Source organism: Colius striatus, chromosome 7, assembly GCF_028858725.1.
Source record: "Colius striatus isolate bColStr4 chromosome 7, bColStr4.1.hap1, whole genome shotgun sequence".
In the NCBI taxonomy this organism is placed as follows: domain Eukaryota; kingdom Metazoa; phylum Chordata; class Aves; order Coliiformes; family Coliidae; genus Colius; species Colius striatus.
The window spans coordinates 39,250,572-39,263,846 of record NC_084765.1 but is presented as its reverse complement, the minus strand read 5'-3'; the positions used below and the strand labels follow the sequence as shown (position 1 = coordinate 39,263,846).

The following is a 13,275-nucleotide window of genomic DNA, read 5'->3' as shown; positions in this document are numbered from 1 at the left end:
AGCAGGGAATGAATGGAAGCAAAAGTAGAATAGAAACGTATATTCAGTGTAGAATAAAATGTGCTTCTGCACCTCTGAAGAAAAACTGCAGTGTCATCTCTATTAACGATGGTACCAGATCAATTTCGTTTAAGCCTTCATTTGAAAACCACAGATGTACAGCGATAAACTCACAGCATTACAGCTCTCAAAGCATTAATTCATTTTTCATTAGTCACGGCTTCCCCAGCTGAAGTATGTAGTGATTGGACAAGATATGGGCTTGCAGGCAAGAAAGAGCAACACAGCTTTAACCAGTGCCATCACATTGTTTATGGAGATGTGCTGGCTTCCTGTCTGAAATAAGCACGTGCTGTACAAAGAACGGCCTGTACCCAAATTTCATATGCTCAGCTCTAACAACACTGCAAAGAAATCCCCCAGTTTAGAGAAAATGTGGATGGGAGCAAAATAAAAAATCCTTTGATACAATCTGAAGCTCTGAGCAATTGTTTCGCACTATGTCACATTATGTCAAACTCAATATAAGCTGTGGTATGATTTGATGCTGCACAATAAACCAGATCAAGTCTGTTTCTAAAAAACTTGCTGTCAGAAACTTTACTGTCAAAATGTAGAGGGAAACTTGCTGATACAACTTTACAACGGGAGACACCATTCCCCAAAGAAACAATATCTTCGTTATCCAGGGCATGGTTGATTCATCTGTCTAATAACAGTGCTTTCCAAAGTTTAATATCTATTCTAATGGATAAAATTTTCTTACTGTTTTGAGGAAATTGATATGAAGTGATATGTTGGGAGAGCCTGTGTTGGTTCTGCCTTTTATTAGCTGGAACCCTGAACATGGATATTACTGGAAATACAGCTAAAAGAGTCAGTTGGCCTTTGCTTTCAATCCTTAGTTAGTTCATTCATATAATCATATAAGTGAAATTTGAAATGAAGAAAAGAAATAATCTACTCAGTTCTGTTACTGGTCCTCCATTTTCTCCTGCTACTCAACTAAACTGCCAAACACATACACTCTTTAATCTACTACTTTAAAAATCAAATAAAGTTCTGATGCAGTTACCCAGAGAGGAAACTGTTCTCCAGTATCCATGGAGAGATATTCAGATGCCTGGTGTGATGGTGGGGTGGATGGTAAGGAAAGCTCTAACAGAGCCTATCATCATCCTCTGTAATTCATCCTTCTTAGTTTTTGTCAGTATCGAGTTCTGAACCATTCTAAAGCAATAATAGGTAAAACTGGAAACGATATTTACACACAATCTGTGCAAGCATAGAGTGTGCCATGAAAAGGTAAATATATAGCAAACACCTTGGTTCACCTACAGGTGCAAGAGCTTATAAAAAACCCCTTTTCAGAAAAAGGTAATAAGTGTGTGAGAAAAATGCCAACTATTTCCATATTCCTAATCACAAGGAATTCCTTTCTTTTTCTTTTTTGCTGTTTCATTTTCTGTTCCAAATGGTAAAATGCACAAATAAGGGCAAGAACAGCAGGAAACAACTTTTTTACTGTTTTAGTTGCTCGTATTTTAAGATTTTCACTAAAAAAACACTTTATTTTGAAAAGGAAAAAAATCACAGTGAACATAACTTTCAAGAAAAACGTGTCTCTTCAAAAAAAACAAAGCAAAAAAAAGCATTGAGAGGTAACAATGAGTAAATGAATTTATGTCAGCTGGAAGTATGGGCTAGCAGCTTTCTTCATAGCACTCTTCTTGTGCTTAGGTTGAGATGTTCTACTCTTGTTTCTGCTCTTCAGCTGTAAGAGATAGTATTTTTGCTTTATCTGTTCTGATTTATAAGGTTTGTAGTAATGGTTCTTCCTTTGGATGTTTGACTCCAAGGCTGCTCAGCTTGAGTCCCAAAACGGGTACATTTCTCAGAAGCACTTCCTCATCTCTAACAGAACAGACACATTCAGCTGACACTTTCCACTTAAGACAGGCATGTTGTTATTAAATCAAGGTTACACGTTTTGCCTATCTCAAATACAGATTTGGGCTCTGTCCTTGTTAATATGGCAAGTGTGCAGTCTGCATATTAGACGTGAATCCAAAATATCTGAATAGTGCCTCCCACTAAGTACGTTTTGCCTTGGACACAAAGCCAAAATGTTAATGATGGCTCATAGTCTGGCATATTACTTAACACAGTCTGTCATCATTTAAATACTCAGTTCTTTAGCTGAACTATTTCAACCTGCAAATACAGTGGGTAAAAAAGGCTGGAAAACTGCAGAAATATAACATGGGTGGTGGGCAGTTCAGACTGAGCAACAACTATAAAAAGTAAAATGCAAGATGGTGAGCTCTCCTGAGCCTATTGCTGGCACTGTGTATGAGTCTTTAAATTAACAAGCCAAAACTGAGGCAACAAACCTCTTTATTTTTGATTCTCAAATGACAATAGTTGCTCAAAATTAATCACAAATAATTGAATACTTGATCTGCCTCAGAGCAGGCCATATGCTTCTCAGAAGCAGCAAGTGCTAATGCTACTCTTTGACAGCTTTGGCACTGCTGCACTGGCAGTCATTTAATTCACACAGTCCTTTTGCTCCTCATGTGGCCTTTAGAAGACAGGTTCTCCTCTGCCACAGTTAAACCCTGAAAGGACAGCACTGCCAAATCATCAACATAATGAAGGCAGATACAAATGTCCTACACCCATCTTATCACACTGCTCCCTTTAGTGAAAATTATCTGCGTTAAGGTCGTAACACTTAAAGGAAAAAAAGCAGTTTGGTTAATTACCTTCTTTCTCAAACATATTTGCTTTCTAAATGAGTGAAAGTAACATGGAATAATACAAAGACAAACATAAGATCAAGGAGATGTGTTAAAGAAGTTCTATCTATTTCAAGGCATCAAATACGGCATAATAGAAAAACCACAGTAAGAAAATCGAAAGGAAGGTCACAACAAAGAGGGAAAGAAGAAACACAACCTGCAAATGCAAAACTCATTTCAGAATACCTATAGATACATGATTTATTTCCATTTTAAAAAAAGACAGCAAGATTACAAGTTGAAATATGTTTCTGGTACACTGTTACTTATTATTTGCGACCTGATCTAGGTGCACCTGCTTCTGCAGGGGGGTTGGACTAGATGATCTTTAAAGGTCCCTTCCAGCCCCTATCATTCTATGATTCTATGATTTTGTGCATGTTTTTCTGAATACAGTTCACTACTATGCCATATGCTGCCTCATATTACTCCAACTCAGCTTACAAAGGAGATAAATGGGACAGCAATACATTTTTAACTTTTCAAAGGGAAAATGTAGACAAGCTGAGATAAAAATGAATTAAAAGTATTTCTTGAAAAGCCAAAATGTATATCCAAAATGATGACTACTAAAAATGCAATAGATATTGGGAACCTTTTTTAAAAATTCAAAACAATACAAATAAAAAATGTTCCTTAGAGAAGTCAAAAACTAAGAGGACTAGAAAAACATCCTTAAAGCACAAATAATTTCTAAATGGGAAAAATAAAAATCCTGCTAATTATATCAAGTGAAATACAAAATGACAACATCTTCTTTGACATTAAAGATATGCATGAATGTTATTCATCAATGTTCACAACACCTATTGGCTTGTTATTAATAGAATTCCACTCACCTATGCACTTTAAGCCATCAGGAGCTGTATAAAACCCTGGGGGACACTTGCAGAAGTAACTGCTAACTGTGTTTGAACACTCTCCTCCATCACAGATTCCAGGAATTGTGCTGCATTCATCAATATCTTCAAGGCAAAAAGAGAAGCAGGGGTAGGTTAGCTAAATTAGTTCTGGCACAAGAATAGGTATTTTATAATTAGAATCAACGATCAAATTCAGTGTGGTCTGAGACTCCTCCATACTTAGGTACTAGGGGCATAACCAGCAGATTTGAATCAGGATCTTTTGTTAGGCATCCCATAAACAAAACTGAAAAAACACCCAAGGAAATAACGTATCTGTAAGTTGCAAAAAGCCAGTTTGTTTTACTGCTTAATAACAATGGATGAAAATCTTAAACTGCAGAGGGGATTTACTAATTGTGAGTAAACCATGACCTCATCAGTCTGAGTGCTTCACACAAGAAGTCTGTGGTGGGTTCTGTAATGACCATAGTGATCAGGAGCTTAACCATTATGTCACAAGATCAACTCCAGCACTACAGTATCTCCTGGCACCACACTGATAACAATGGTTAACTCAAAGGGGAGTATACTACCTACTGAACTATCCATGCTTTTTACTGCACTTAGGTTTTTCTTGGAAATTTCCCATTTAAAAGTACTGAGTAGCTAGATACTGTTTAACTAATGCAGTCTAGCAGGATTATAGATCAAAAGATGACTTTAGGCAATAAAAATTACCTTTTCAGAATGAGTGTTGTGAAGTTTCAGCAGATTTCTAGACAGTAAATGAACCATCTATTGTAGAAGTCAGGCAATGTCTATAATTCCCCCTAGATTTATAAGTCCATAGAATGACTATCTTCACTAGCAAATCTCAGTTAATACATTACACCATCAGTACTGGTTCAATGCAGAAAAAAAATTAAAGTCTGCAGAAAAAAAAACTTAATAAATACCTTCCTGTGCCTGATCATAGCTGCACACATGAACAGAAGGAACATGAAAGGGTTTCTTCCACAGCTGGGAGTTTATGTTAGCTACAGCCATGTAAATAACAACCTATTCAAGCCCCACTTGCTCCTTAATTACCATCAGCAGCCTGTCTGTGAGGTGTAGTTACTTTCCCCTTGGTTTCCAGTGACTGTCTTAACAGTGCAGATGTATCTGCTTAGCAGTGCTCTCATCTTCTAGGAACCTGGAGTCCAGCTGAGCTTAAAAATCAGCTTGCTTTTTTCCAAGGTGCCCACAAGAAGAACCATCAAAACAATAACAGCTGCCTGTCACAGCCATCTACAATCACCCAGTTGCTCTCCCAACAGGGAGAATTCGGCCAGAAATAATGGCATCACAGGACCCTGTACAACCTCTCCTCCAGAGATCTACAGATAGACACATGGCTGTTAGAATGATTTCACCAACCACAAACATTTCTGAGATGAAATACTTGCAACACCACCCAACACGCCAAGGAAAGGAGTGAATAATATCATAGTCCTTAAATGTAACGCCTAAATTGGAATTTGGCCTGAACAGATGAGGGAACACCCAAAGTCCCACAGGACAGTTAATGACCATTTTACCAAGTAGAAAAGATCTCTGTTCTACTTCTCCTGTGAAGACAGTATTACAAAAATTCAGTCATATAAAAATTACCAATTTCTTTTCCCATAGTTAAAGCACTGGATGCTCTAACACCTATGTGGCCTCTTGCCTTTGTGGGAAATGAGCAGAGGGATGGGACGGCATCCAGATGACCAGACCTTGCAGACCGACCTATCCTAAGTGATGTGGGGCCTTGGGCCCCCTGTGCACGCATTCTTCCTCAGCATCTTGCTAGCTGTCATGATGTAGGTCACATTCCTTGCTTGGGTGTGTGAGAGGGGTGTGACGTTTTATGCTGTGCTACTTGGAGGGTTTTGCCAAAGCCTCAAGTCCGAGTGCCCTGGGAGCACTGCTAAGAGACTTCTGGCTCCTGTTCCAGGATTATACTCCACAGGAGTCCCAAAACTCTCAGTGACAAAAAATGTGGAAATTGCATTTTGGTCTGAATAAAGCCCTTAATTAACAGAGAAAAATGCAGTCGTAAATGGATCAGATTCAAGCATTTTCTGACTCAAATTCACCAATGTTTATCTTAAAGTCAGCGTTGCCACTGTTTACACAGAGTCTGACCTTTTTAAAAGCAAAAGCATCACTCTTTATTTTAGGGTTGAGCCTAACCCAAACAGTATTTCACTATTTATATTAGTGTTGACATTCACATAAGCAACATTGTCGTTGCTAAGTATGCAAGTTTTATAAAGGTAAGTATACTTGACATACTTGCAGATGTGTCACTCCAGGGAAAGCTACTCTCTCCAGTCATTACAAAAAAAAGTATTTACCTCAGCATTAATGCAACTAGGAGAGGAATGGTTCCATGAAGCAGCAAAATAACAAAATATTTAAAATACAGTTTTCCAGTAGCTACACTAATAAAAAGAACTTTGGCCATCACACCTCATTTCCCATCCTATTGCGTTGTCTCACTGTACCTGATGCTTTCTATCATGACCTTATTTTAATGAGGATATACTGAAAAAACAGTACAGGTAATTCAGCAAGTAGCACCCAGTTCTCCTAATCAGTGACTAAGGACGCATTACAGCTTCCAGAAGTTTTATTTGTTGGATAAGAAGTTAAATCAAGTACACGATCAGATGTTGATTATTACACATCAGAATTAGTTACAATTAATTCCTATAAGGCAAATAGCTTGTCTTACATTGGAGGTTTCAACTTCAAAGGAAAATTTCAAAAAGCAGAATAGACTTTATGTTGTTACATGATTACATTCTCAACTGTTGAATCACTGTCCCATTTCATGCTGCAGATGTAAGGGTGCTACTTTTATTTCTTTGAATCGTACTGTTACAAACACAGCTTTGACTAAAATTGTTTGGTACATGCAATATGAAGACGTACTGGAAGTAAGTCTCTGTTGTCTGAGATTACAAAATCTATAGCTATGGAACTGAGGAAAGAAAACTTCATCCTAAATTTCCAGCCAAGCTATCACTCCAATAGGATTTCACAAGATGGGGAAGGAAATTTGTGGCAAGATTTGGGAATGAACCAAGCTATCCCAGGTTCTTGGGACCAGTCCTTCAACTATTACCAAATGCAGGCTCTGAAGGTGGTGGTTGCTTAGGGTTTTTTGTTCCTTGTTTGGGGTTTCTTTGTTTACATGACTCAGCAATTGAAAAATACCATATGAATGTTTATACCATGCAGCCTATGCAAGTCTACAGTTCTCAGTTTTTGAAGTGCTAATACTCAACAAGGCACATGTTCAGTATTTCCTATGGACCATGTTCTTGGTATTTTGTCTACAGAAGGAAACACTTGCAATGTTGTTCTACGCTAAATGTGGGTTACTTTCTGCCAAAGCCATTGGCAGTCAATACAAAAACCATGCTGTGTACAAACCCTTCTGAAACTGCTGTCCCTAACCTGTAATTAAATTATAAACTTTTGCTTGAAATAACGATTAATCTTTTGAAAGAATAAGTCATAATTCTCCCAAAATGACTAAAAGTTTTCAAGTGCTTACTTAAAAGGCACTTGATGCAAGAAAGGTTGGTGGATGTACACCTTACTCAAGAATTACACACCTTTGCGGTATTGAAAACTGGCACTCCAAAATCACTAACCACTTGTGAAATGTGTCTGCTCAAATTCATTTTATTTTTGTCTAATGACTGAAGGAAGAATCAGTTGGAAGAGTTTAAATATTATTTGTAAAGAAGAATAATGAAAGCTGTGCAACTGACACATTTTAGTATTATGTTCCTTATGTAGCCAAAATTCTCTTAAAGCAAAGGAGACATCTATGCCTGATTATTTTATTAAAGAGAAAAAAAAATACTAGCAAATTTCAGTTAAAAATTACCAAGAAATCATAACCACACACTGCAAATTTCCACCCTAATAACCAGCAACTGTTGTACTCACAAAATAAGATGACCAATAAGGAAAGGTAACACGTTTCTCCTTCTTTAACACGTGCAACTGTAAGGATGAATTTACAGCATAGCCCTGCAGTCTTCACTCAGCAGTGTCAAACTCCTACTAATGTTAAATGCAGTTTACCTGAGTAGACGGGAATGTGTTGAACCTTTCAGCCATTTACACTTTTTGGTTAAAAGATCCACAAAGAGACATGTGCCTCAAGCATTTCTAAAGCAACATATTGGTTAAAAAGTATTTTTAGTTTTAACATATAATTTGTTTCAGATGTACCTTTAAGTCTGTAAAATGTTATGTGAATCAAAAGCTGGAAAAAGCTGCAGGGCTAATATTTAAGATTCTCTGGTTTAGAAGGAGAAAGGACCATTATTTGTATTTGTTGTGAAGAATGCTATTTGCATATTCAAGGCAAAGAGACTGGAAAGTTTACTGAAAGGTTCTAAACAAAGTTGGTCCCAAAAAGAAGACTTCTACCCCTTTATTTCAGCAGAAAGTTCTAAAAGTTCTTACCGTCACATTTTTGTGTCACTTCATTAAACTTGTGTCCAGCTGGGCATTTGCACTCAAAAGATCCAACAGTATTAATGCAATTTCCCCCTTGACAGATCCCAGGGATGGCTTGGCATTCATCCACATCTATCATATAAAAAAGGAAAAAACATCCACTTTTAATTCATTTCTCAAGAACAGCCATAATCATTTATCTACATAGATATTAAAGTAAATATGCCTAAATCCATTCTTTACCCATCATAATATTTTGATACTTGCTTGCAAAGACAGACACTAATTTTGTAATTACTCTATGCAAAGTATGATTAAGTACAGTACTCTAAATATTTTCTGCAAGAAATCACATGGTTATTATTGTTACAGACTTTAAACATCTAACTGCTATTGCTTTGTTTTTCCAAAACATCTGGGGAATGGTGTGCAGTGAACACAGCCTGCCAAAACCTATGTTCCTTTAAAGTGTCTGAAGCTGAGCACCCAAAATCACTTGTGTCCCTGAAAATCTTGGCAACTGCATACACTGCATAGCCCACCAGCACATACATGCAGGAGCCATGGAGCAGCAGCGTGCAACATGCATGGAGGGGCAATTGGGAACTGCAGAGTTATTATTGATGGAAATCAACTCGTCAGTCCATTAAGATCAGCACCAGTGACCTTAGGCTGTGGTTAGTATTTGACTCAAGAAGTTTCTTAGCCATAATTAATGACTTGGGAGGAACTATTAATGACTTGCTTAGGTATCCATAGTTTTGGAGGGAGAGAGATTAAAATCTCTCTGATTTTAATTTTTTCACTCAAGAAAATTAAACACCAAAGATGGTATCATAGGCTAGGGAGGAAGCTCATGGCAAACATTTTCAAGAGGCCCCATTTTCTGGCCTCACAGCTCTTTTAGCACAACAACGTGTGTTGTCACTCAGCTACGGCTTAGTGTTCCTATGGCTTAGCAACAGCTAGAGAAAAGAGATGAGAGGAGGAGCAGCATTGCAACAGGAGACAGTGGAGGTCTGGCTCACAGTCCCCAGGGGCTGCTGTGTCCACACTGCACCCTGTGTTTGGGAGTAAATAGCCACTCTCTGACTCAAATGCCTGTGCTTCCCCATCCCCCCCAGGAGTACCAGCTGCTGCTGGTACAACCCAGTTTCTTGAATTATTGGACTTGACACTAGGATTGGTTTCAACGCAGGGACACAAGCTGAAGGAGATGACACCTCCAAATCTCCCTTTATAAATTCCAGAGAGCCAGCTGTGATGTGTCTTGTAGTCTGAAAAGCAAAGTACTATGTCTGTACAAAAGGCCAAGAGGCAATTTCCCTGGGAGCCACAAGTAGGAAGTTTGAGGAAGGCCAAGGGGCATATCTGTACCACATCACAGAGTGTTACGTAAAGATTCTCCTGGCCGCCTGAACAGCGTCAGGGAGTGCACTGCAACACAGCGAAAGCAGTGCTGTGCCTGGGCTAACTGCTGTGCTGGGAGGCACAGAGAGCTAGCACAGCCTCAGCACCCTCCACACAGTCACACTGCCGCTGGGCCTCAAGCTACAGCAATGTGCTGTGCTTTAGCAACAGCAATCAGACAGAGTTCATGGCACTGTACCGACTTTAAAAAAAAAAAGATTAAAAAATTTAAAGTCATGCTCCCGAGTCACGATGTCCACTTCAAAATCCCACCTTTTGGCTTTCATTTTCCTCATTTGTACCTTTAAAAATCTCAGCTGTGACACTAATTTAACTGTTTTTAAATAAACTTGCCCTCTCCTCTTGTTTCATTTTTTCTGACTCCTCCACACAATAACCGTTCCTTTTTCTCTCCAGAGAACCTGGATTTTATTTAACCTGCTTTTCTTTATTTAGATTGAATATGGATGTGAAATCCCTGAAATGTCTTCAATCTGAATGGATGTTATCTGATTTCAAAAGGACTGGATTTAGTACAACTGCATGAAAAATAAAGCTTATATGTGGTTCCATAGCAGATCTGTTGAAATTATGAACACATTACAAGAGAAGGGAAAACTGGAAAGGACAAGCCAAACATACAGGGCCAAAACTGTGTTGGCACCACATACAGATTAGCCTAAGTGTAAGCTGCATGCTAAGCAATGTGCAGTGGCAGCAGAAGTAGCCTTTCTCCAAACTGCACAAACCCATTGGAGAGGTCGCTGCAGCTTTTCCATGACACCAACGAGAGGGATATAACTAGCTGTGGCACAAGTTCAGGGATGTGAGCTACATCTTTATGCACATAAGATTTCAGAAGCGTCCAGAACCTAGATTCACAGACTTCTGCACAATTTAGTTCTGACCCTTACAGTGAGAGGGAGAACAGAATTGGCTGAGGTCAAAATATGTGAACATTATGCGACATAAACAAACATGCCCATCTTAAAGTTCATTGTGCCTGTCTGCAGACACCAACTAGGACTTGGCCTGTGACAGAAGATATCTACAGTTTTAATGCAATGGAATGCCTTGAAGTCTTTCATAGGAATTTCATGATTAATTAAAATTACTCTCAGATTTATAATCTTTATCTCCCCTATTTTCAAAAATATTGTAACTTACTAGAAAATGTTAGACAGATTGAAATAAACTAGCCCCAAAGATATGGTCCTGGGAATGTATAATCCACATCAGTTTAATACATAGCTGCCCCTGTTAACTTTCTCCTGTTTCCTGCCAGACATCCAGACAATAAAAGAATTTATACAGCTGGAAGTATTAGAATAAAAGCCAAAAGCAGTGTAAGGACTTTCTATGGTAAGGCATGCTCTGAAAGAAGTAAGCAACATCTGGGTGGATTTTACGATTTGAAACAAATGCATTTCCAAAATTGTATAAAATATATAACAGAGCATTTCAAATGGCACGACAGGCCCTTTTCTCCAGGTTGAAGCAGTGCAGCTTGAGAGATAAGACACCCAAGATGACTCCAAAATCAACAGATTTTAGCTAAAAAAACCCCACACCAGATAAATGGAGCAGTGTTGCCACAGATTGATTTTTGCATGCTTTGAGTGAAACGGAATTCGTTTCTCTGCAGGATGATCAAGTGGTACAAGCAGAAAAACACGATTACAGAACCAAGGGAAAGGGCTGTTGGCAGGGAGAAATTCATTAGGATGCTGGCTGCTCTCACATGACCTAAGTTACTAATGTACTCACTTGAACATCGGGCACTCACTGCGTGGTGAAGTAATGCATCTGACAATGTTTTTCCATTCTTCACACATATAGCCGAGAATGGCTTAGGATAGGTTACTCACAGCAGTGTAACTCAATTAAGATTAACACTAACAATTTCAGCAGCTTTTGGAGAAGCTTTGCTGCTAACTTACCTTGACAGGCCCCAGTTCGAATGTTTGGAATGAAGCCTCGGCGGCAGGGATGAGGCTGGGCAGGACACATTTCACATGGGTGGCCCCACGCTCTCCCAACTGTTGCACAGCAAAGAGTTTTTGTGCAGACTATTCCACTGAGCTGTCCCTGGCACATCTGGTTGGTTACCAAAGTGAAGCAAGGGCCAGTCCTGTAATCTGCACCAAAGACAGAAAACCTCATCAGCATCACAATAAAAATGCACAACAAAACTCACAGTAAAGCAAAACAACAGCACATGTAGGCAAGTCTTCTCCACACAAATTGCCCACCAGCCCAACAACTTTTCAAGTTTTCTTCTAATTCAACTCTGTTGAAAATAAGCAACTCTATTTTACCATGAGTATAACATAGTTAAGATTCTGTGGGTCCCTTTTGCTGCTTGTTTTATTCCCTAAGTAACACTCTCTGGGGAGTCACTTCAACAGTTTGTTTTAAATACTCAGCATGTTAATTATAATATTACTGATAGAAGTGTTAGGATATGTTTACTTCCACAAGTGGTGTTTTCAAAAGACTCCCAAGACCACATACTGCAGGAAGTTTCTTGAGGACAGTTTTCCCTGTAATTCAGGCATATGCTGTACCAGATATGTGGGTAAGCTTTGCCTACAGCTGAACACAGGGCATGTGGAATACATCTGCTTTGATTTGTTTATGGTAGGACAGGTCACTTAGCAAACAGAGAGAATTAAACTAAGATCTTAATAAAATACTAGTAGGCTTTATTTTGTTTCATTCTCCATGGGCAAAAACCAAACAGTGGTACTGCCAACTCCTGCTGTCTGCTGTACATCCAGGGTGCACACTCCAGCTAATTCTTCACAAGTGACCCTGAAATGGTTTTTTGTCACAGTGCACCAGGATGGAGTCCAGCATCCTGTAAGCATCGCCAGCAAATTATGAACTTGATGTTTGTCTGTACTGCAATAGTTACCACGTGCCTCAGCTAAGGTCACTAAGTAATCCACACTGCATTACGGTCATGACGTTATAAATTCCTCTAATCAGCAATTCTGTCATTCATGCCACTTCTGAATTTTATTTACAATAGTATGTTTCCAGTAAACCACCGATAAAAAGTGTTAAATAAGGCAGAAGTAAGAATGGGGCCTTTCCTGTCTGCCCCATCTCCCCACACCAGATGCACCTTGAAATCTACCATATTTTCATTCCAATGCAGGGATGCCATGTCCGTGTGCTGTAATTCTGATGATTAATCAAGCCACTCTTTGATACAACAAATAAGATTGCTTACAGAAGTCCTGTAAGCTATAGGATGGTGCTATATTGTTACTGTTATCTTCATCCATTAAACGTGATCTTCTCAGAAAGGATATCAAGTTAATTTCAAAGACTTTATACTGAATGACACTAAATACCATTTAATTGTCATTAGCTGTGTATTGCATGCTATAATTGCTATCCTATCTTGTGTCTCTTTAACAGATCTATAATCACCAAGATCATCTGTTTTCCTTTCAAAATATTTATAACAACATTAATTTGTCCTATATTTCCAGATTTATGGAGAATTAACCTGCATGCTCTAAGAACCCTTTAGCTAGCTCTAGTTTCCTTGGAGCTGATTAGCTGTATAAACATATGTAAATGCAGATATTATTTAACATCATTCTGAAATGCTATCACATTGCAAAAATGTAATTCCTGTCCTATCCCCACCCAATAGTACAGCTATATATACTGAACACTTCCCCCTCCTC

At 38.6% G+C, this 13,275-nt stretch overlaps 1 protein-coding gene across 2 annotated transcripts in view; it reads right to left on the bottom strand.

Moving 5' to 3' along the window:
• FBN1 (fibrillin 1) overlaps window positions 1-13,275 on the bottom strand; it is a 156,998-nt gene that overhangs the window by 89,420 nt on the left and 54,303 nt on the right. For both annotated transcript variants that reach the window (XM_061999182.1, XM_061999183.1), the window contains exons 6-8: window positions 11,512-11,709; window positions 8,168-8,293; window positions 3,644-3,769 (exon numbers count right to left, since the gene is read on the bottom strand). In XM_061999182.1, the coding sequence (XP_061855166.1) occupies window positions 3,644-3,769; window positions 8,168-8,293; window positions 11,512-11,709 (450 nt within the window). The remainder of the gene's footprint in view (window positions 1-3,643; window positions 3,770-8,167; window positions 8,294-11,511; window positions 11,710-13,275) is intronic.